This window comes from Aotus nancymaae, unplaced genomic scaffold (assembly GCF_030222135.1).
Source record: "Aotus nancymaae isolate 86718 unplaced genomic scaffold, 86718_ANA_hifiasm-v0.15.2.pri h1tg000072l, whole genome shotgun sequence".
NCBI classification, from domain to species: domain Eukaryota; kingdom Metazoa; phylum Chordata; class Mammalia; order Primates; family Aotidae; genus Aotus; species Aotus nancymaae.
The window spans coordinates 14,121,131-14,144,747 of record NW_026988487.1 but is presented as its reverse complement, the minus strand read 5'-3'; the positions used below and the strand labels follow the sequence as shown (position 1 = coordinate 14,144,747).

Below are 23,617 nucleotides of genomic sequence, written 5' to 3'. Positions count from 1 at the left end.
AATGAAATAACCCTGTTTTGCCTTCATGGGTCAGGGGGTGGGCTGGGCTAGAGTTCTAGGTTTGAGAGGAAGTATTCCAAGCCATTACCTAGCCAGATAAATTGAAGGAAGATCAGTTTGGCTCTGGAAAGGGAAAAGTCTTTCCCTTTGAGACTGTGACCTTTCCCTGCTTCCTATTTTTCTGCCAGGTGCTTACATGTTGCAGAAGCTAATTGAAGAGACAGATAGGTTTGTAGTGTTCACAGAAGAGGAGTCAGGCATGAGTGACCAGTTGTGTGGCATTGCTGCCTGCCAGACGGATGACATATACAACCGAAACTGCCTTATTGAGCTGGTCAACTGTCAGGTACCTTCTCTTTACAAGTCACCCCAACACCAGACTAGATTATGATCATATTGTTCACCTTCCCCAACCTCTAAATATGAATGGGTGAATAGAGCTCCAAAAGTCTTTTCCTTCTCATAGGTGTGATAGATAATCACTTCTATGTCTAAAAGCCAGTTAATTTACTCAGTAAGCCAGAATTAGACCTAGCTGCAGTGGTTGGTACAGTGTGCTCACTAAACTTCTCATCTTCTTTGGTAGCTTAACTCTGCTTCTATCTCTGGCATAGATGGTTCTTCGTGGAGCGGAGACAGAAGGCTGTGTCATTGTGTCAGCTGCCAAAGCCCAACTGCTGCAGTGCCAGCACCATCCAGCTTGGTATGGTGATACATTGAAGCAAAAGACATCCTGGACTTGCCTCTTGGATGGCATGCAGTACTTTGCCACCACTGAAAGCAGCCCCACGGAGCAGGATGGCCGACAGCTCTGGCTAGAGGTTAGTCAGCGGGTTTGTGAAGGCACGTTAAATTCCTAGCTTTCCATAGACTTTCTAATAGCTGGAAGATTCTTGACAGTACCTACTGTTACTAACTTAGCAGAATAATGAGGCTGATAATACCTTGAATGTGGACAGTCTTTGGTCTGGAAGCATATAAAATATTTTTTTTTCTCTCATGATGTTCTATTTCATTGCAAGAGAAACTTGTTTCCCGCAACTAGTATAAAATGGACTGGAGCTTTTTAACTCTTGAAGATTGCTGATCCTTATTAATGTTCACACTAATGAGCAGGCAGCCAAGAAAACAGGCAGTGAGTCTGAGAATTTTTGATAAGCTTACTATCTGCCCTTTCTCCGTCCTCTCTTATGAAAATGACTGGTTATTTCAGCAGGCATTGAGGTTGAATGAAAGATGTCTAGGAGTCAGGTTATGTGAGTTCTGATGATAGCTTTCCCATTATAGTAGTTATGAGCTCTTGTACAAGTCACCTTTAATTGTGAAATGGAATTGATACTTCACCCTCACAAGATTGTTGAAAGGATCACATGATAAGGTGCTTTCAAAATACAAAGCTTTATTCGGGTGGAAAGTAGTCTTATTTTTTTTAAAAAATGGTTCAAAAAATAAGTCAGTACATCTAGGGAGGTCTAAGTGTGTGGCAAGATAATTTTTTTTTTTTTTTTGAGATGGAGTTTCACTCTTGTTACCCAGGCTGGAGTGCAGTGGCGTGATCTCGGCTCACCACAACCTCCGCCTCCTGGGTTCAAGCAATTCTCCTGCCTCAGCCTCCCGAGTAGCTGGGACTACAGGCTCGCACCACCATGCACAGCTAATTTTTGTAATTTTTAGTAGAGACGGGGTTTTACCATATTGATCAGGATGGTCTCGATCTCTTGACCTCGTGATCCACCTGCCTTGGCCTCCCAAAGTGCTGGGATTATAGGCGTGAGCCACTGCGCCCGGCCAATAATGTTTGTTTTTTTTTTTGAGACAGAGTCTTGCTCTGTTGCCCAGGCTGGAGTGCAATGGCTTGATCTCGGCTCACTGCAACCTCCGCCTCCCAGGTTCAAGTGGTTCTGTAGCCTCAGCCTCCTGAGGAATTGGGATTACAGGTGTGCCACCACGCCTGGCTAATTTCTGTATTTTTAGTAGAGACGGGGTTTCACCTTGTTGGTCAGGCTGGTCCTGAACTCCTGACCTTAGGTGATTCCCTGCCCCTACCTTGGCCTCCCAAAGTGCTGGGATTACAGGTGTGAACCACTGCACTCGGCCAAGATAATGTTTTTTTAGATGGTGAGATTGTCAGCAGTTGGCAAAAACTAGGGAAGGAGTCTGTCTTTGCTTTGCAAGGTTGTGAATTTTCTTTTCAGCTTCTTGGTAAAACTGAACCAGGATATAGTTTACATTTTAACTTCTAAGATGCAATATCATCAGAATTATTGGAGAGTCTAATGGTTATGAGATAGACCTAGTCAATATTGTATGTTGTTATTACTTAACAGTTGTTAAGTGCCCACATTGCACAGGGCATGGTACACCCCCAAATGAGTTACAGGATCTAGCTGCATCTGTTAAGGACCAAAATGATAAATCCATTTACAGTTTCTCTCTGTGGGAGATAAAACTGATCCCTCCTTTCACCTCCCTGGCTGGTGCTTCTTATATCAAGGACCTTAAGGCTTAATTTAGGCAACCTTAAATGTAATAAGAGGTAATGAGCATGTAGATCAGATGTCAAGCCGAGTAAGAGACCGGTTGTTGGTAACATGAGAAGTCATGCTGATATATAAGAGCTGTGGTTCATTCAGACAAGCAGTGCCCTTTACCAGTAGTCTTAGGAGGTAAGCACAGGTGTTAACTACCCATGCAGAAGTAGAATGTTTGAGCTATCAGGATCTTTCTGGCATTTTCTGCATCTCTGCTGCTTTTAGGCATGCCTTCTTTTGCAGGGGAACTCATTTTTTTTTCCCTTCAGGCTGTGATACTAGCATTAGAGTGGAACGTCCTTGGCTTAGGTATGAGGGACTTTGATCTGGCCTTTCCTATATTTTTTTGAGACTTGACAGATCCACCATCTGCTGTGGTCTTCCCATCGCACTCATTCTATTACTCATTCTACTTCAGCTTGGCAGAGTGAATAAAAATAATTCAGTCCCCTTCTCCCATGGCAACATTGTCAAAGTGGTTATCTATCTGAAGATAGAAAACAGCAAGAACACAAATGGAACAAATACCAAAATGGGTGGGAAAGACTTTTTTTTTTAATGAGGTATTTTGCCCATGACATGATTAGATTTGAACCTTACTCATTGTTTTTCTGGCTTGAGTCCTGTGGGCCTGGCAAAGTGTGCATGCAACTCAATTGGGTTGAGAATTTGGGTATACTGGGGCAAGAGAATGAGACAAATATGTCCTCTATCCTGGGAGATGGTTCAAGCTATTCCAGGCAGTGGAGCTCTAGATACTATACGTAACTACTTAAAACATGGAGATCTGTCACCCAGTTGGCCATGGACAAGCCACTGTTTCCCCAGGAGCTAAAGTTGCCTGCATCTCTGTCTTCAGGTGAAGAATATTGAGGAGCACCGGCAGCGTAGTCTGGACTCTGTGCAGGAACTGATGGAGAGTGGGCAGGCAGTGGGCGGCATGGTTACCACAACCACAGGTCAGCTCTCCCCCTCCTCCGTGTCAAATGATTAGGAGCAGATGTGCATCCCAAAGGGACTTCATTTTCCTACCTATTCTTAATGTCAGTGTATGTTGGAGTAGGACCATTTTGTGCTATGCTAGGTTGAAAGCAGTGTTTCTGGAGTTTCACAGACATAGCTGGGAGGCTCTCACATTACCTTTATTGAGAATGTCTTTTTCTTATCTCTTTCCCACCTCTTCCCAGATTGGAACCAGCCAGCAGAGGCACAGCAAGCTCAGCAAGTCCAGCGGATCATTTCGCGTTGCAACTGCCGAATGTACTATATTAGTTACAGCCATGACATTGATCCTGAACTAGCAACTCAGATTAAGCCGCCTGAAGTTCTTGAGAACCAGGAAAAGGAAGATCTCCTAAAGAAGCAGGAAGGTATTCAGGGCTTGAAAGGCTTTTAGGAGGGGACTTTGAAACAGTAGAGTTATTAAAAGTTCACTGTGAGTCCGCGAGCGGTGGCTCACGCTTGTAATCCAAGCACTTTGGAGGCCAAGGTGGGCGGATCACCTGAGGTTGGGAGTTCAAGACCAGCCTGACCAACATGGTGAAACCCCATCTTTAAAAAAAAAAAAGTTCACTGTGCACTGGCATTAACATTTCACTTTGCTCTACTTTTTGTAAGTTCTGCTATTAGAAAATAACCTCTATTCTTGGAGGGAGCTGGGATGAATGGGCATTGCTTATGATTCTGAAATAAACATGTTTCTGCCCATGAGTACCTCTCACCCTTTCTGTGGGGTTGACTAGTGGGGTGGTTCCAAATGTGGGTTAGGAGATGGAGTAGATATTTAGATAGAAACTTGAACCTTTTATTTAGCTGCTAACAATTATCTAGGGGCTGTGGATACCTTCACCCTTATCCACCATGAGCTGGAAATTTCCACCAACCCAGCTCAGTATGCCATGATCCTGGACATCGTCAACAACCTGCTGTTGCATGTAGAACCCAAGCGGAAGGTGAGCATGGGTCCTTATAGAATGCTGGTTAGCCTCACAGGAACACCCAGACTTTGTGTGGCCTCATGCTTCACGCTGAAAAAGGGCCTTGTGGTTAACACATCCTTTTAGTCAGCAGTGGCAGTTGGAATCCTACTTAATTAGAAAAGGCCTGAGTGTCTCTCAGACTCTAGGGCTTGTTTGCCTGATTGTTTTCTCATAGTCCTTTCTCTACCCAGTCACCTAGACACTTGTAAAAACATTAACTATTCCCTGCTTCCACCTCCATCTGCATCCCATTGGGCCTGACTTGTTATGAAATCCACATTGCCAAATTTTCTGCATTGACCTACCACTGTTGCTATTAACAGTGACAGATGAAGGTTAGCTTTCTAGAAGAGATCCCCCCATTTCTTTCTCCTTTCTGTATTTCACTTTACTGTAAGAATTGTCTATTTAAAAATCCTATTCATTTCCCTTTCCATTCCTTTAGGAACATAGTGAGAAGAAGCAACGGGTCAGGTTCCAGCTTGAGATCTCTAGCAATCCAGAGGAGCAGCGCAGCAGCATACTGCATTTGCAGGAGGCTGTGCGGCAGCATGTGGCCCAAATACGACAGCTGGAGAAGCAGATGTATTCTATCATGAAGGTAGTCACTGCAGATAGATAGTCAAGGACCAGGAAGTCTCCTAGAATGAGGGAGATCTCCTCTCAATTTCTATCCTGGTTCCCTAGTCTTTGCAGGATGATAGCAAGAATGAGAATCTGCTTGACCTGAACCAAAAGCTTCAGTTGCAGCTAAACCAGGAAAAGGCTACCCTGCAGCTGGAAAGTGAAGAGTTGAATATCCTCATCAGGTACCCTAATATTCTTTCCTTACTGTTTTCCAGTGCCTCAGCTAGAGGCAATTCTCTTCCTTGCCCATGTTCTGACTATCTTTAGGTCTAATGTGCATTATCAAAGGCTCATGTAGGAGTAGGTTCAGACACCTTTTCCTGGAAAAGAAAAATGAGTAGTTGGGAAAGATCACTTTTTTTTATAAACAGAGTTTTGCTCTTGTTGCCCAGGCTGGAGTGCAGTGGCATGATCTCGGCTTACTGCAACCTCTGTCTCCTGGGTTCAAGTGATTCTCCTGCCTCAGACCCCCAAGTAGCTGGGACTATTAAGTGTGCGCCACCACATCCAGCTAATTTTTGTATTTTTAGTTAGAGACGGAGTTTAACCATGTTGGCCAGGATGGTCTCCATCTCCTGACCTTGTGATCCACCCGCCTTGGCCTCACAAAGTGCTGGGATTATAGGCATGAGCCACTGTCCCCAGCCGAAAGATCACTTTTATGGCCTTTTTGTTTGTTTGTTTTTGATCTCCTTTTTTTGTACCTGTATATGTCAAGGAATTTTATGGCCTTGATACTGTGCATCTGAATTGAAAATATCTTTTTTTTTAAAATGAACCTGACATAACAAACATGAAAATATCTTGAAGTTGATCAGTATACAATTGCAGATATAATTGTAGGAATTATTAGTGGGAAGATACTACTTTATCAAGAAGCTGTAGAGCTGAAAGATGGGGTTTGTGTTTCTATGACCTAGAATGTCAGGAGCAATAAACTCAGTGAAAAAAAATTTAGGGACTGGCTAACCCAGAATAGGTTAATTTCTGAGTTTACCTCCTGCATCTCTTTTTTTTTTTTTTTTAAACCCAAGCAGCACTATCTTGAACCCCCTGCATCACTCTAGAGCATACTACCCTACCTCCAACCCATGTGCTGTTTCCCCTGGCTTTGGCTCCCCTGTCCACTTATAGGTGTTTTAAGGATTTCCAACTGCAGCGGGCTAACAAGATGGAGCTGCGAAAGCAGCAAGAAGATGTGAGTGTGGTCCGTCGCACTGAGTTTTACTTTGCTCAGGCACGATGGCGCCTGACAGAGGAAGATGGACAGCTGGGAATTGCTGAATTAGAGCTGCAGAGGTTCCTCTACAGCAAGGTATCTGGGGTATATGGTCACACAAAGGCAGCTGTGTTGAGAGACATTGACCTAGCTTAGGAGTCTAACTCATAAAAGAGAAATAAAAAGGGGCTAATTATTATATACTTGTTAATGATGGTGTAATTGGAAACATGAGCAGTGCTTCCTTAGACACATCTGTTTATAATGAGTGATACACATATAGCTCTGATGCCATAGGGGAGAGTAAGAATGAACAAAGAAATAAAATATTTTTTAAAAAGTGATACAGGCCAGGTGTGGTGGCTCATGCCTTTAATCCCATAACTTTGGGAGGCTGAGAGGGGAGGACTGCTTGAAACCAAGAGTTCAACAAAAAATTAAAAAATTAGCGCATCATGGTGCACACCTGTGGTCCCAGCTACTTGGGAGGCTGAGGCAGGAGGATTGCAGGCCCAGGAATTCGAGCCTGCAGTGAGCTATGATCACACCATTGCACTCCAGCCTGGGAAACAGAGTGAGACACTGTCTACAAAAGAAAATAAATAATTAAAAACACATATGATAGGCTGGGCGTGATGGCTCACGCCTGTAATCCCAACACTTTGGGAGACTGAGGTGGGTGGATCACCTGAGGTCAGAAGTTCAAGACCAGCCTGGCCAACATGTTGAAACCCTGTCTCTACTAAGAATATAAAAATTAGCCACGCGTGGTGGTACACATCTGTGGTCCTAGCTATTTGGGAGGCTAAGGCAAGAGAATCGCTTGAACCCAGGAGACGGAGGTTGCAGTGAGCTGAGATTGTGCCACCACTGCACTCTATTCTGGGTGACAGAACTAGACTCCATCTCCAAAAAAAAAAATTTACAAAAGTTAGCTGGGTGTGATGGTGTGTGCCTGTAAGCCCAGCTACTCAGGAGGCTGAGGCAGGAGAATGGCTTAAACCCAGGAAGTGGATGTTGCAGAGCTGAGATCGTGCCACTGAATATCAGCCTGGGCAATAGAATGAGACCCTGTCTCAAATTAAAAAAAAAAAGATATGATACAGATGAGTTTGATCAAATGCTTTTCTCATTGAGTAATATTATCCCTAGAAATGTGGCCCAGAGGCAAATAATATTTCGTGTCCAGCCTGGAATTGAATCTTCTTTTTTTTTTCTTTCTTTTTTTTTTTGAGACGGAGTCTTGCTCTGTCACCCAGGCTGGAGTACAGTGGCACAATCTCGGCTCACTGCACCCTCTGCCTTCTGGGTTCAAGCGATTGTTCTGCCTCAGCCTCCTGAGTAGCTGGGATTCAGGTGTGTGCCACCACAGCCAGCTAATTTTTGTATTTGTAGTAGAGATGGGGTTTTACCATGTTGGTCAGGCTGGTCTTGAATTCCTGACCTCGTGATCTGCCCACCTTGGCTTCCCAAAGTGCTGGGATTACAGGTGTGAACCACCGTGCCTGGTCGGAATAGAATATTCTAATACTGACATTCAGCTTTCCTGCTATTGACATGAAGAAGAGAATATTATTTATTACTTTCTCCTACAAGGGACATTTGGAAATGAGTTAGACAATTTTTTAATGTCACTATGGCTAGATAGTACTACCAGCATTTAGTGTCCTGCATAATGGTACCCATGAGAAATGGTGGATTAAAGAGTGTTGATTGTATGAGCTTGAAGAAGATAGCAAGGTTGGGATTAGGCATACGTAGAGCCTGAAAACAAACTGGATATATACCAATTGTCTAGTAGACTTCTGAGAAAGGTTTATTATAGTGGAAGGGGCAAAATCTGTCTTTATAGGTGAATAAGTCTGATGACACAGCAGAACATCTTCTGGAGTTGGGCTGGTTCACTATGAACAACCTCCTCCCCAATGCTGTCTATAAGGCAAGTCTTTTTTCCTCCATTCCTAGTCCATTTGCATGTTTTTAGCACAGGGCATTTATAATGGCTCTTTAATATAAATCCACTATGGAAAACAATGTGGTGATCTGAGAGGGTGAAAGCTTGCCCAGCTTAGCAATTCCATTGCTTCTCCTCTCATTCTGCAGAGGGTTTATGGGTTGCTTTATGGCAGGAAGGACATTGGGTCAGGCTGTTATTTACTCTGTATCCTACAGGTAGTACTGCGGCCCCAGAGCTCCTGCCAGTCTGGGCGACAGCTAGCTCTCCGCCTCTTCAGCAAAGTCCGGCCCCCTGTTGGGGGTATCTCTGTTAAGGAGCATTTTGAGGTTAGTAAGCAGTCCTTTAGGGACCTGGGAACAAAGGACATTCAAAAGCCAGCTGTGTGTTACACACTATCAAGAGTAGGTAAACTTATGATGGTGTCTGAACTTAATTGCTTCTTGAATCTTTTTCTTCTTTAGGTAAATGTGGTGCCTCTCACCATCCAGCTGACACACCAGTTCTTCCATAGAATGATGGGCTTTTTCTTTCCTGGCCGAAGTGTGGAAGATGATGAAGTTGGTGATGAAGAGGATAAGTCCAAACTGGTGACTACTGGTGAGAACTTTTATGATGGAGTGCCAGAAGAATAGAGTAGCAGCCTCAAAGACAGCTGAGACTTCAGAATGAGGATAGATGACAACTGATGCACTTGCTTTTTCATAGGAATACCAGTGGTGAAGCCTCGGCAGCTGATTGCAACAGATGATGCAGTACCACTGGGCCCTGGGAAGGGTGTGGCGCAGGGTTTGACTCGGAGTTCTGGGGTCAGAAGGTCATTTCGCAAATCACCAGAGGTACCAAACATGTCCCTGATGACAGAAAAATGGGAGAGTCCTGAGGTCCTGTTTGGCGTGGCTTGGGATTTCTTTGGTTTCGAGTCCACTCTAAGGATAAAAGAAGAGGGAGATGTTTGGGGTCCTGAGTTTCTTCTGATGGATTCAGGGGTCACACTCCTTGCCTGCCTTTCTTAGCACCCTGTGGATGATATTGACAAGATGAAAGAGCGAGCTGCCATGAACAACTCCTTCATCTACATAAAGATTCCACAGGTTCCACTGTGTGTCAGCTACAAGGTTTGCACCTCTCGAGCACTTTGTAGAACGGGGTGGGAAGGGAACCAGATAAGATCATCAGAGATTCTAGACAGGGAGACAGCCAGGTTGTTTGTGATGCTGAGCTGTGGGTGATAAATCTGCTGTTCCTCTGCTCCCCTCGAGTCAGCACCATTACCAGGCTGAGGTAAGGGGAAATCAGTTTCTGTAGGTTATTATTGTAGGACTTGCACTCAGGTGGCTGGCTTGGACTCAAAATGGCAGCTGATGTATTTTTCTCCCTCTCTTTCTTTCTCCTCTCCCTCCTCTTAGGGTGAGAAGAACAGTGTGGACTGGGGTGACCTTAACCTGGTGCTGCCCTGTCTGGAGTACCACAACAACACATGGACATGGCTAGACTTTGCCATGGCTGTCAAAAGGGACAGCCGCAAAGCCCTGGTTGCCCAGGTATCCTGTCAGGGTTCATGGCTGTTTGGTTAATGGAGCTGGCAGGCAGATCCTCTTTTCAGGCACATTTCGTTTTAGAATACGTGAACAAATATCCTTGGGAAGGGGCAGGTGCATGAAATGAGTGGCTTCTATGCTTGCCCTCTCCATGACCTCACTCAGATGATTAAATTCAGTGTTTACTGAGTGTTTGATATATCACCATTGATTTTAGAGAACTGAGAGCTAAAGTTTAGAAGGGGTTATAATTAGACTATAAGCTTCTTGAAAGCAGAGACCATTTTATCATGCACATTGCCACATTGTGCCTTGGATGTGTTCAATAAATCTTTGTTGACTTGGTTCATTTTGATTTATTCTGCCTGCCCACTAATGTTTACCTTTCCTTTTACTCCCCTCCAATCTGCCAGGTAATCAAAGAGAAGCTAAGGCTGAAGCCTGCAACAGGCTCTGAGGTCCGGGGAAAGCTAGAAACTAAATTGGACCTGAACATGCAACAGCAGGAAGAGGAGGAAAAAGCCCGGCTCCTCATTGGTTTAAGTGTGGGCGACAAGAACCCTGGCAAGAAGTCGATCTTTGGCAGGCGCAAATGATTTGGTGATTTGAGTGGCTGCAGTACAGGATCTGACTCTGGCTCATGCTCCAGGGACTTGTGGAGTGGGAGGGGCTTCCCTTTATCCACCAGGATTTGTTGGTGTCAGAGCCTATAGGCATTGCTCTTCAGCAGCTGGCCTATTCTCTGCAGGGCATGGTGGACAATAATGCTGAGTTCCATCTCACGCTGATCAGGCTCAGGGCCAGAGAGGCAACAAGAGAGCAAGACCCAGGGAATGGGCCCAGGGCAGGACCCGATTCCCTTGGGGTCAAGTGAAAGGGTGGGGGGATAGTCCTGATCAAGTGTGATACATTTTTATAGACATATATAAATATATATATATTATATATATTTCTAAGTGTAACTGTCCTCCCTCTGTGCCAGGAAACTGAGGGGAGGGGGCTGATCCTCTGATCCTCACTCCACTGCCATGTATGAAAGAGGTATTAGTGTTCTGGGGGAGGGGGCAATCAACCCCTCCCCAGTCTCTGTGCTAAGTTCACTTGGGAGGATGGCAATAGGAGCCAGGGCTGGCCATGGGTCTCCCACCTTTCCCCCTGAGATATGCCCTGGAGAATGGCAAAAAGATTTAAAGAGAAAAAAAAAATATTTTAAATTTGATGCTCGTTTTTTTGTGTGTTGAGTGCATGTGTTCAGTCTGTGTATCCCTCCGTTGTCAACCCAAGACATCCAGCAGCTGCCACTCTGAGGGTGGCCTCTTCCCTCCTCTGCCCTGAAGCTGTATCACAGAAATTTCTAGTCCTAGTGTGACTCTGCCCCCATGCTGATGGGTTTCTGCACACTGGAAGAGGCGGGGCTTGTGTCATGCAGCATCAGGGAGAGGAATTGCTTATGTAACTGGGACAGCAGATTTAGCAGAAGGAGAGAGGAGGCAGAGGCTGGGGATGGGAGCAGTGAGCTGTCGGCAGGGGCAACACACCCGGGTGGCTGCTTCTCACAAGGTAGGCTATGGGGCTCTGGTAGCCTTCTGAGGGGAGGAGAGGGAGACATGGGCTTGAGGCCTGGGGTTTTTGGTTAGGAGCATGGCAGTGATTACTGGATGTGGGTGTGGGGCAGGGAGGCTATGAAAGCATCACAGCTCAATACTAAGGTTCAGGCTGTGTTAATAATGCATTGTGGTGAAAATGTCCAACAATTATTTTCCTAGAGGATTTGAATTGTGTCCATAAAATCCAGGGCTTAGCATAAAGCAAGGGTGACAGGAATTTTCCCTCATGTTGGAAAATGTACCTCTAGGGGTGGAGACGTAAGGGGAGGGAGTGCCTAGTAAGATGGGTGGAACCAGCTATGCCTCAGGAGCAGAAAGTTTAGAGTGGCTCCCTTGGTTCTCAGCAGGGTGGCCATATCCGAGGTCCCTGGGCCCGAGGCTGGAAGAGCCTCTGGTCAGTTATGGGAACCATCAGGTCAGATCTGGAACTGTGGGAACTACAGGGGCATCACTGTCTGCTCCAGGAGTCCCTAAGGCCAGCCTCACTGCTGGTAGAGAAGCCTGTGCCTGAGTGGCCAGTGCCTCAGTTCATCAACCTCTTTCTACCAGAGTTTCCTGTTAGGCCCATTAGGGAGCAGCAGCAGCTGAAGGTAAGTCAGTGGAATCCCTGAGTGGGGTCTCAGTCTTTGGGAGAAATTAGAAATGACCAATCTCAATTGCCCTGTTCTCCATTTCTCTACAGATTTTAGGCCTTGTGGCTAAAGGCTCCTTTGGAACTGTCCTCAAGGTGGTAGACTGCACCCAGAAAGCTGTATTTGCAGTGAAGGTAGGGGCTCAGGTACCACAATCTCTAGTCTGTTTCCAATGTGGATTCCAGAGAGGTTGGGAGGAATAAACAATTCAATAGCTCTATTCTCTATGAGTCATCACTACTCTCCTATAGGTGGTGCCCAAGGTAAAGGTGCTACAGAGGGACACCGTGAGGCAGTGCAAAGAGGAGGTTAGCATCCAGGTATGCACTGAGTCATAAAGGATTGTGGAAAGAGGCCATTGGTAGGGAAAGTACCTTTCTTGCCCACCTTCTTTTCCTGGTTCTGCCTCCTCCATCTGCTTCAACCTAGTTTAAAACTAAAGTAGGTCCTGGGAAAAGTAGCTATCAGCTATCAACAGTTTTTCCATGTCCTACCAAGGAAATCTCTTAATTCATGTCCCAGTATATTCCTTAGTATTTGCTGGTTCCAGGATTACCAGGCAGGCAGTCAGTCCCAATTACTAAGTTCCTCTGAACTGAAAAGTGATGCAGCAGTTCTCCCTCTGCACATCTAGGTAATGATTTCTTGGCTGCCTTTATTCTCAGTGACCCTGTTCCTCCCTAACTTCCTGTTTTCTTTGTCCCTAGCGACAGATCAACCATCCTTTTGTACACAGCTTAGGGGACAGCTGGCAGGGAAAACGGCACCTTTTCATTAGTGAGTGACTGGACTCTCTCCTCATCCCCCAGGGTCCTTGTACCATACTCCCCACCTGAGATTACCTCTTTGGTTTGTTCTGCCTTTGTTCTGTCCCCCTTCTTATGACACCTCTCTGTCCCAAAGGGAGGGGGAACAGCAGGTGGTATCAGTTTGGGCAGGAGGCCTACAATGCCTTGAGCCCAGGCATTGCAGCTCCCAAACACTGCCTAGATTTCTGGCAATGTATGTAGCTCCACACTGGCTTTGCAGTGTGTAGCTACTGCAGCACAGATCTGTACTCCCTTTGGTCGGCTGTTGGCTGCTTTCCTGAGGATTCCATCCAACTCTTTGCTGCCGAGTTGGTCCTGGTGCTGTGTAAGTGAAATAGTGATAAAGGAAATGGGGAGGGAAGATATACATTGGGAAGAAGGAGAGTAAAGAATTAATATTAATTCTGGAGGTCAAAGAATAGGATAAGGATGGGGTGAGGGCTACTAGGGAAACAGGAAAGGACAGAAATGCTGCAGCACGCCCCATGCTTGCTATCCACAGGTTATCTCCATGACTTGGGCATTATGCATCGAGATGTGAAGGTAGAGTTAAGTGCTTTTTTCCCTTTGTCTGAGAAAGAGTCTCAGTAAGAAGTTCCAACAAGTCCAAGAAATCAGTGGGGGAGCTGAGAACAGTAGACCTTGGGGCCCCTATGGGTGCCAAGGATTTGGGCAAGAGCTTTCTGGATATAGATTTGAGTGTTGAATAGGGCATCACCTTCACCTGGGGTGTATACACGACAAAAGAGTTGAAAGGAAGAGGAAGAATAATTTTTCACCTGTGATCTTTCAGATGGAGAATATTCTTCTAGATGAACGAGGTAAGTCTTTTTTTCTTCCCTAGCCCCAGGATGAGAGGTGCTTTGGTTTGGGAATAAATCATGGCTGATAAGGGGTGGAACAGTGGTACGGTTGCCTTACCTTCTTTCATAGGCCATCTGAAACTGACAGACTTTGGTCTGTCCCGCCACCTGCCCCAGGGAGCTCGAGCCTACACTATCTGTGGCACTCTTCAGTACATGGGTGAGAGAGGTTAAAGCTGATGGGTAAGCACTGGGCAGGAGGATAGCTAAAGGATGTCAGTGACGAGTATCTTTGAAATCTGTAGCCCCAGAGGTCCTAAGTGGAGAACCTTACAACCATGCTGCTGATTGGTGGTCACTGGGTGTCTTGCTTTTCTCTCTGGCAACTGGAAAGGTGAGAGAATAGTAGTAGTTTTGGGCAGAGAAGAGCTGTGCCTTGTGGTGGGAAGAAGGAAGACCTTAAGAAATCTTGCCTTATTCCTACTAAGGAATGAACCCCTACCCCTACTCCCTACCTCTTAACTCAGTTTCCAGTGGCTGCAGAGAGAGATCATGTGGCCATGTTGGCGAGCGTGACCCACAGTGACTATGAGATCCCAGCTTCTCTTAACCAGGGCCTCTCACTCCTGCTCCATGAGGTAAGGGTGAGCACTACTTTCCTTCTTGGCTACCAAACCATTCATGCTCTCCTGCCTTCATTAAAGTGATGTTTCCCCATTCTGCTCAATTTTTTAGAGGGGGGTGCTTCAACTTAACTACCTAACTACTTCCCATCTAAGCTGTGCTGAGTCACATTCCTGAGTTCCTGGTCCCCCAAATCTCCCCATCCAGAACAGAGAGGTCCCTTCTGAGAGAGTGGAGCACTGTACACTCTTACCATCTAACCACTCACAAGTACAGCTCCATTATTCCCACCTTTGCCCCAAATTAGCCTCTGTTTCTCCCTCTTTCACAAATCATCTACTCTTTAGGGTTATTTCTACCCTCCACAGCTCCATGAACTGCTTTCTCCTTTTCCATCCTTTCTGTTCAGGCCTTCCCTGCCCTAGTCACTCATCTATCACGCTCTATTTCCCTTCAGCTCTTATGCCAGAACCCCCTCTATCGTCTACGTTATCTGCATCACTTCCAGGTCCACCCTTTCTTTAGGGGTGTGGCCTTTGACCCAGAGCTCCTACAGAAGCACCCAGTGAACTTTGTCATGGAGACACAAGCTACCCTGCCCAGTTCAGCGGAGACCATGCCCTTCGATGACTTCGACTGTGATCTGGAGTCCTTCCTGTTCTACCCCATCCCTGCTTGAGCCTCTCTACTGTAAATTGGAGCCTGGCTGGGAGCCTGAAGATCTCTATCCCTGTAGACTCAGTATGACCACCTTGATAATCCAGCTTGTTTTTATTTTGTAATCTCTCACCGTTCTGTTCTCCTAGGCTTTAGACTAGAGTTCCAACCTTGGACATTCTGCTATTGGCAGCCAAGCTGGCCCTATTCTTTCCCCATCATACAGCCTACCTCTCAATTCAACAATCTCAGATCAGGGTGGTGACCTTTTCCTTTTCTTTACTTCTCCAGTGCTCCTACCCTTAGGCTGTCAGCCAGAGCTGCTTCCACTTGTTTCTCTGCCATGTTTCCTTTCTTGAGCAATAATAATACTTCATGGGCTCCCAGGGTGCTATTGATGTGTTTAATAGGCTTGTCAGAAGCAATATGAATTTTTTTGTTTTTTTGAGATAGAGTCTCACTCTGTTGACCAGGCGGGAGTGCAGTGGTGTGATCTCGGCTCACTGCAACCTCTGCCTCCTGGGTTCAAATGATTTTGATGCCTCAGCCTCCAGAGTAGCTGGGAGTGCAGGTGTGTGCCACCACACCCAGCTAATTTTTGTATTTTTTAGTAGAGACAGTTTCAGTATGTTGGCCAAGCTGGTCTTGAACTCCTGACCTCAAGTGATCCGTCTGCCTTGGCCTCCCAAAGTGCTGGGATTACAGGTGTGAGCCACTGCGCCTGGCCTTTTTTTTTGAAATAGGGTCTCACTCTGTCACCCAGGTTGGAGTGCAGTGGTGCGATCTCGGCTCACTGCAAACTTCACAGTTGTGAGCCACCATACCCAGCCTGTGAATTTTTCAAAAGTCTCAAAAGCTGGCATTTCAACCCCTAAATATGCAGTTAAAAAATATAATCTGGGTCAGGCACAGTGGCTCGTGCCTGTAATCCCAGCATTTTGGGAGGCCAAGGCGGTGGATCACGAGGTCAGGAGATTGAGACCATCCTGGCTAACATGGTGGAACCCCATCTCTACTAAAAATACAAAAAATTAGCCAGGTGTAGTGGCACATGCCTGTATACCCAGTTACTTGGGAGGCTGAGGCAGGAGAATTGCTTGAACCTGGGAGGCGGAGGTTGCAGTAAGCCGAGATCGTGCCATTGCACTCCAGCCTGGGTGACAGAGCAAGGCTCTGTCTCAAAAAAAAAAAAAAAAAAAAAAAAAAATGGTCTGGGCGCTTGAGGCTAGTCTGAAATAAATCTACTTTTTGAAAATTGAAAGGTGAATCAAATAATCTAGTGAAGAAGAAAATATAAACTGAAATATGGTGGGTTAAATGTCGTCTCTAGGTCTATAATTAGAACAGTTATCCAAAATAAAACCTCTTTTGAAAAGCATAAGATTATTAAACTGATAATTTCTCCTAGTCAGCCCAGGATTTCATTTCTGATGGGCAAACCAAGAAATTAAGAGTCATTCAGCAACCTGAAGATTTAGGAGGAGGCTGAGGTGGGCAGATCAGTTCAGGTCAGGAGTTCGAGACCAGCTTGACCAACATGGTAAAACCTTGTCTCTACTAAAAAATACAAAAATTAGCTGGATGTAGTGTCGCACATGTGTAATCCCAGCTACTTGGGAGGCTCAGGCAGGTGAATCGCTTCAAGCCAGGAGGCCAAGGTTGCAGTGAGCTGAGACTGTGCCATATATCTCAATAACCTTTTCCTTTAATAAGGAAAAGCATCTGGATCTTAAATTTGTTTAGTTTTGGCCTTTGTGACTTTATTTTTCTTACATTAACTTCTCAAAATTTTCATTTTGGTCCTGAAACTTGAGGGGAAAGTAAGTTTTCATCTAGACCATATTACTCAGTTATATCCAATCTCTCTGGACCAAAGAGAGTCTGGACAGTACTCTGTAGTTCTATTTATTAATTCTGTCTCTAGATTAAGCCAGATTTTCCCATGTACAGCTGGCATTTTATTGGCCTCTGCAGAATTGCTTTTTCTGGATTGCACTTTGGTAATCCATATGAAAATCTCTATGAAATTTAGTTGCTGGCTGGGTGTGGTGGCTCACACATGTAATCCCAGCACTTTGGGAGGCTGAGGCAGCAGATACCCTGAGGTCAGGGGTTTGAGACCAGCCTGGCCAACATGGTGAAACCCCATCTCTAACAAAAAAATACAAAAATTAGCCAGTCATGGTTACGCATGCTGTAGTCCCAGCCACTCAGGAGGCTGAGGGAGAAGAACTGCTTGAAACCAGAAGGCAGCAGTTGCAATGAGTCAAGATTGTGCCACTGCATCCACCCTGAGCAACAGAGTGAGATCCTGTCTCAGGAAAAAAATTAAATAAAATAAATTGCTATGGATACTGTAATTGCTATGGATACTGTACAGGGTGTTTATCATAACAGTTCATAATGTTCTATTTAAGAATGCATAGGAGAAATTTTCTCTAGACCCAGTTATGTTGTTTGTTTTTACCTTAAAGACACTAAATATCCAGCTGATTGTATTTTTCTGTTTGTACTGATACTAGACCATTTAGAGCCCAATTTGTGGCCTACCTTCAGCAAATGTTTATATATTTTCTATGCTAGTTCATGTTCTTAGTTCTGTCTTTTCTACCTTTCTTTTCCTTATTCTCATTTTTCTAAGTTTTAATCCTTTTATATTACTATAATATCTGCATCTTTGTAAGCCTTTTTGTAATAAGGTTGGGATATAAATAAATACGATAATATCCTTTTATCTCATATGTTTCTCTTTAGACACTTGCATAACTTTTTTAAAGTTGTAATGACCAGAACTGCACACTGGATAAAAACTCTGAACACTAAAAATAGGAATTAATGGTTTCTAAAATAGTAGTAGTTAAGAGCATTCGATTGGAATTTAGGAGACCTGATGCCTGAATCCATTAATAACTATCTAATTATCTTTAATAAGTTATTTTAACCTCTCTGGATCTTAGTTTCCTGGTGTGTAAAATGAAGGTGAAATAATCACTGGTTCTTAACTATGGGGGATGGGTTGGGATTTCTGTGATGCTGAAATTTATTTACATAAATAAATAAGACATATAGTTTCTTTTCTTTCCCCTTCCCCTTCCCTGTTCCTTTTCTTTAAGAGATGGAAATTCGCCATGTTGCCCAAGGTGGTCTTGAACTACTGGGCTTCAGTGATCCGCCTGCCTTGGCCTCTCAAAGCGCTAGGATTGTAGGTGTCAGTCACTGTGCCTGACCTGTGATGCTTTTTCTTTTTGAGACTGAGTTTCACCTTGTCACCCAGACTAGAGTGCAATGGTGCGATCTCAGCTCACTGCAACCTCTGCATCCTGGGTTCAAGTGACTCTCCTGCCTCAGCCTCCCAAGTTGCTGGGATTACAGGTGCCTGCCATCACGCCTGGCCAATTTTTGTATTTTTAATAGAGATGGGGTGTCACCATGTTGACCAGGCTGGTCTCAAATCCTGACCTCAGGTGATCCACCTGCCTTGGCCTCCCAAAGTGGTGGGATTACAGGCGTGAGCCAATGCTCCCAGCCCTGTGATGCTTTTTCAAAAGGCAGATGCAGAGGATTTTAATAATACCGTGTTAATTAATGTTCGGGTCACCCAACATTATATGGCTTTTGTGATCACAGCAGCACAGTGGGTTAAGGTCCTTAAGAAATGGTTAAACATAATGTAACTAAAATCTCTTTCCTAGGTCATACTAGTTTAGAGACCATAATCATGTGAGTGTAGTTTGAATTATTTCTTACCAAATGAGAACATTTTCAACATACTCTTTAGTAGTCTACCACAGCAGTGATTCTCAGGGTGCAGTGGAGGGTGTGACAGAAAATCAAAATTTTGGCTGAGCATGGTGCTTCACACCTGTAATCCCAGCGCTTTGGGAGGCTGAGGTGGGAGGATCACTTCAGTCCAGGACTTCCAGGCCAGCCTAGGCAACACAGTGAGACCTCATCTCTATAAAAATATTAAAAAATTAGCCAGGTGTGGTGGTCCTGTACCACCGAGCTACTCAGGAGACTAAGGTGGGAGGATTGCTTGAGCCCAGAAGCTTCAGGTTATGATCATATGATTTGGCTGCTGGACTCCAGTCTGGGTGACAGAGCGAGCGAGAAAGAAAGAAAAGAAAAAGTTTCAGAAAGTATAATTAGTATAATTTTAAAAAGCACTGCCAGGCCAGGTGCAGTGGCTCACGCCTATAATACCAGCACTTTGGGAGGCCGAGGTGGGTGGATCACGAGGTCAGGAGTTCAAGACCAGCCTGGCCAATGTAGTGAAAACCCCATCTCTACTAAAAATAAAAAAATTAGCTGGGTGTGGTGGCAGGCGCCTGTAGTCCCAGCTACTTGGGAGGCTGAGGCAGGAGAATCACTTGAACCCAGGAGGTGGAGGTTGTGGTGAGCCGAGATCGGTTGCACTCCAACCTGGGCAACAAAAGTGAAACTCTGTCTCAAAAAAAAAAAAAAAAAAAGCACTGCTGCTGCTTTCCTCCAATTCTGATGTGATTATCTCTGGAAGGCATTCTCTCCTAGTCCTTCCACCTCCATTCAGAATCACTGACTTAAACCTTTTACTTATTCACATGAAATTCACTTAATTTTTATATATATATATATATAAAATATACCCACAAAAAAAAGAAAAAAATTCCAGCTGGGCACAGTAGCTCATGCCTATAATCCCAGCACTTTGGGAGGCCAAGGTGGGCAGATCATGAGGTAAGGAGTTCAAGACCAGCCTGGCCAACACAGTGAAACCCCGTCTCTACTGAAAATACAAACATTAGCTGGGTGTGGTGGCATGCACCTGTAGTCCCAGCTACTCGGGAGGCTGAGGTGGGAGAATTGCTTGAACTCCGGAGGCAGATGTTGCAGTTAGCCGAGACCATGCCATTGCAGTCCAGCCTGGGTGACAGTGAGACTCCATCTCAAAAAAAAAAATTTTTTTTTTCCTTAGGCAGGGTATGGTGGTTCATGCTTGTAATCTCAGCACTTTGGGAGGCCAAGGCAGGAGGATCACTTGACACCAAAGTTGGAGACCAGCCTGGCTAACTGATGAGGTGAAATCCTGTTTCTACTAAAAGTACAAAAATTAGCCGGGCATGGTGGTGTGGGCCTGTAAATCCCAGCTACTCAGGAGGCTGAGGCACAAGAATCACCTGGGCCTGGGAGGCAGAGGTTGCAGTGGGCTGAGATCATGCCAGTGTACTCCAGTCTGGGCAACAGAGCCAGACCCTATTTAAAAATATATAGGCCAGGTGCAGTGGCTCACGCCTATAATCCCAGCACTTTGGGAGGCCGAGGCGGGCGGATCACGAGGTCAAGAGATTGAGACCATCCTGGTCAACATGGTGAAAACCCGTCTCTATTAAAAATACAAAAAATTAGCTGGGCATGGTGGCATGCGCCTGTAGTTCCAGCTACTCGGGAGGCTGAGGCAGGAGAATTGATTGAACCCAGGAGGCGGAGGTTGCGGTGAGCCGAGATTGCGCCATTGCACTCCAGCCTGGGTGACAAGAGCGAAACTCCGTCTCAAAAAAAAAAAAATATATATATACACACACACACACACACATTTATATATTAGATTTAAAAAGTTTTAAAAGGCTGGGTGTGATGGCTCATGACTGTACTCCCAGCACTTTGGGAGGCTAAGGTGGGAGAATCACTTGAGCCTAGGAATTTAATACCAGCCTGGGCAATACGCCAAGAGACTGTCTTTATAAAAAAATTAGCCACGTGTGATGGCACACCTGTAGTCCCAGCAGAAGGATTGCTTGAGCCTAGGAGTTCAAGGCTGCATGGAGCCATCGTGGCGCCACTGCACTCCTGCCTGGGTGATGAAGCAAGACCCTTTCTCAAAAGTAAAAAAATTAATTTTAATGTATTTTATTTAACCCAATATCGTGAACATATCATTTCAATATGTAAACAGTATTTATTTATTTTTTGAGATGGAGTTTTGCTCTTGTTGCCCAGGCTGAAGTGCAATGGTGAGATCTTGGCTCACTGCAACCTCTGCCTCCTGGTTGCAAGCAATTTTCCTGCTTCAGCTTCCCAAGTAGCTGGGATTACAGACATGCACCACCATGCCCGGCTAATTTTGTATTTTCAGTAGAACCGGGTTTCTCCATGTTGGTCAGGCTGGTCTTGAACTCTCGACCTCAGGTGATCCACCTGCCTTGACCACCCAAAGTGCTAGGATTATGGGCGTGAGCCACCGCGCCCCGTGTAAACAGTATTTTTTTTTTTTTTGAGACAGGGTCTTGCTTTGTTGCCCAGGCTAGAGTGCAGTGGGATGAACATAGCTCAGCAGCCTTGAACTAGGCTGAAGCGATAGTCCCAAGCTGGGATTATAGGCGTGTGCCACTACTGCAGGCTTAAAAAAAAATTTTTTTTTTTTGAGACAGAGTCTAGCTCTGTGACCCAGGCTGGAATGTAGTCGCAAGATCACAGCTCACTGCAACCTCTGCCTCCTGGGTTCAAGCGATTTTCCCTGCCTCAGCCTCCCTAGTAGCTGGGATTACAGGCACCCACCACACTGAGCTAATTTTTGTATTTTTAGTAGAAACAGGGGTTCGTCATGTTGGCCAGGCTGGTCTCTTAACTCCTGACCTCAGGTGATCTGCCAGCCTCCCAAAGTGTGGGATTATAGGCGTGAGCCACCATGCCCAGCCTAAAATTTTCTGTTTGTTTGTATTTGTAGATAAGGTCTCACTATATTGCCTAGGGAGGTCTCGAACTCCTGGGCTCAAAAGCATCCTCCTGCCTCTGCCTCCCCCGTGCTGGGATTTCAGGCATGAGCCACTGCACCCGGCTATATTTTGCATTCTTTCTTTCATATGACGTGTTTGAAATCCAGTGTGTACAGTTGTTGGGGTCTGTGAGAACGGCACGTCTGCCGGGGTCTCTTGATGTGCAAGAGGGTCCCAATACCTGGAAGAGAGAGTGCGCGAAAGAAAAGAGAGACAGAAAGAGCTGGGGTCTGGAGGGCTGGCTAGGCAATTGCCCAATTTAGCAATGCCTAAAACAGCAACTTTATTGTGCACATAGTTAGTATATATCTTTGTCCTACCTCATTTACAGGAACATTCTTTGCCCCACCTCATTTACATGAGCATTCTTTGTCCCATCTCATTTACCAGAACAGATGCCATTATCTTATGAAAGGGAAGAGAAAGCCATCGGGCTACAAGCTTAGGCAGCTGAAAACACACAATCGGGTACAATCAAGTCATGCAGGTGGGTCTCATTATCAGGGTGGGGAAACCTATAGTTAAAATGTTAATGATCTATGCAAGGCACCAGAGAGGTGATAGACCTATTATCTTTGCAAATAGCAGTCACAGGAATAAGCACGGGACCCATCAATAGAGGGTAAACAAAGTCATAAAACTAGCCCAGAGCAGGTACTTCAAGCCTAGTAAAACCACACAGCCTTCACCCAGCCCTTAGGTCAGTGGACCAGAGATAAACTTCTGCAAACTCAAGCTTCTTTGAATTCTTTCTTCCCCTTAGCTCGACTGCCTCCAGCGGGGAGAAATGTGTCTGCTCCATTATGGCGGAGACACTTAGGGGTCTCTTACGCTGGAGCGATCCCCACATACAGTGTTTTATCTTTATAGCACATTCCCACTGGGACTAGTCACATTTTAAGTGCTCAAAAGCCACTATGGTTAGGGCTTACGTATTGGATGACACAGTACTTAGAGGAGCCCGTCCCTGGGGACGTTTCAGTTTATAACATGATAGTTCTTTCCTCTTTGGATTGTTGCTTTCCCCCAATGTATTAAGACTTGCAGAGTGTAAATAGGGCGCCGTGAGTGTGCAAAGGAACACACACCATCGTAAATGGCTCACTCTGAATACTTACCATTCAGCTGTCCTACCTTCAACAGGTTTCCCGAGCACAGGAGATCCAAGACGGCGGAAGGCAGGCGCTGGCGGGGCAGGGAGGGAGCTTGGCTCTGCCATTTACTATCTGTGGGACGCTGGGCAAATTACACACGCTCTCTCTGACTCAGCTCCCTGCTGTCTCAAATGGGGATATTTATAGTACTTCTCATTACGAAGGTCCTTATGCGGATTAAGTGAGCTACTACACGGCATTCGGCACTGCGCCAGGCACACACTCAATGTTCAATACACGTAGGCGGTTATCCCAGTTAACTGATAGCCGGCCTGAGCAAGTCCCAGGAAAAGCCCAGAAACTCTGGAGGCTTTTCCAGACCATTACAGCCCAGGCCGTTCTGGACGTGGTCCCACCAAGCCTCGGACCGGCTTCGGCTACTAGACACCCTGGCCGGCTCTTTCCTGTCAAGGCTGCGGCGGGAGGGGACCGAGGGAGACCTGAGGAGAGGCTTCCTTCTCTCCATCCACAGAGACAACTTGGATGTGAACACCATGGATGTGAGGGGGTCCACTGGAAGCAGGAGGGATGGACTCCTTGACTCTCTAGCAACCTGCGGAGTCCTCTCCGGTGTGAGGACAAAAGACCTGTCCCGGGCCAGGCTCTCCTCCAGCCCTATCGCCGGTGTCTGCGGTGTGGGCTTGGTCAGCGGAGAGCGCGAGAGTACGCAGCGGCGGGCGGGATGGGGGCGTGACCAGCGCTGCCACTCCCACCGGCCCGCGGGCTTC

The 23,617-nt window shown here is 45.7% G+C and overlaps 2 protein-coding genes and 1 long non-coding RNA gene across 12 annotated transcripts in view; 2 read left to right on the top strand and 1 right to left on the bottom strand.

The window, feature by feature from the left end:
* BLTP2 (bridge-like lipid transfer protein family member 2) overlaps positions 1 to 11,070 on the top strand; it is a 31,361-nt gene extending 20,291 nt beyond the window's left edge. For both annotated transcript variants that reach the window (XM_021669790.2, XM_021669789.2), the window contains exons 25-39: positions 189 to 346; positions 615 to 821; positions 3,391 to 3,490; positions 3,719 to 3,901; positions 4,362 to 4,483; positions 4,956 to 5,111; positions 5,198 to 5,319; positions 6,272 to 6,452; positions 8,209 to 8,295; positions 8,529 to 8,639; positions 8,775 to 8,910; positions 9,019 to 9,149; positions 9,327 to 9,428; positions 9,720 to 9,854; positions 10,265 to 11,070. In XM_021669790.2, the coding sequence (XP_021525465.1) occupies positions 189 to 346; positions 615 to 821; positions 3,391 to 3,490; positions 3,719 to 3,901; positions 4,362 to 4,483; positions 4,956 to 5,111; positions 5,198 to 5,319; positions 6,272 to 6,452; positions 8,209 to 8,295; positions 8,529 to 8,639; positions 8,775 to 8,910; positions 9,019 to 9,149; positions 9,327 to 9,428; positions 9,720 to 9,854; positions 10,265 to 10,447 (2,114 nt within the window). In that variant the 3' untranslated portion in view covers positions 10,448 to 11,070. The remainder of the gene's footprint in view (positions 1 to 188; positions 347 to 614; positions 822 to 3,390; positions 3,491 to 3,718; positions 3,902 to 4,361; positions 4,484 to 4,955; positions 5,112 to 5,197; positions 5,320 to 6,271; positions 6,453 to 8,208; positions 8,296 to 8,528; positions 8,640 to 8,774; positions 8,911 to 9,018; positions 9,150 to 9,326; positions 9,429 to 9,719; positions 9,855 to 10,264) is intronic.
* Positions 8,150 to 23,129, bottom strand: LOC110568047 (uncharacterized). Its single transcript, XR_002478370.2, has 2 exons — positions 22,854 to 23,129; positions 8,150 to 9,239 (listed from the first exon to the last, which is right to left on the bottom strand). It is a non-coding gene; the product is annotated as an uncharacterized LOC110568047 (long non-coding RNA).
* RSKR (ribosomal protein S6 kinase related) lies at positions 11,172 to 17,722 on the top strand. Of its 9 annotated transcripts, none has more exons than XM_012449368.3 (12): positions 11,172 to 11,411; positions 12,008 to 12,048; positions 12,141 to 12,236; positions 12,342 to 12,410; positions 12,798 to 12,867; positions 13,120 to 13,224; positions 13,402 to 13,442; positions 13,693 to 13,720; positions 13,833 to 13,922; positions 14,008 to 14,096; positions 14,230 to 14,340; positions 14,784 to 17,722. In XM_012449368.3, the coding sequence occupies exons 1-12, from the start codon at positions 11,231 to 11,233 to the stop codon at positions 15,003 to 15,005; spliced, it is 1,143 nt and encodes a 380-aa protein (XP_012304791.2). In that variant the 5' UTR covers positions 11,172 to 11,230; the 3' UTR covers positions 15,006 to 17,722. The 9 variants fall into 9 exon arrangements, with proteins under 9 accessions (XP_012304791.2, XP_012304792.2, XP_012304786.2 ...); XM_012449369.3 differs by having other exon boundaries at positions 11,264 to 11,411; positions 11,923 to 12,048; XM_012449363.3 differs by having other exon boundaries at positions 11,264 to 11,411; positions 11,806 to 12,048.
* Positions 23,130 to 23,617: the final 488 nt, after the last annotated feature.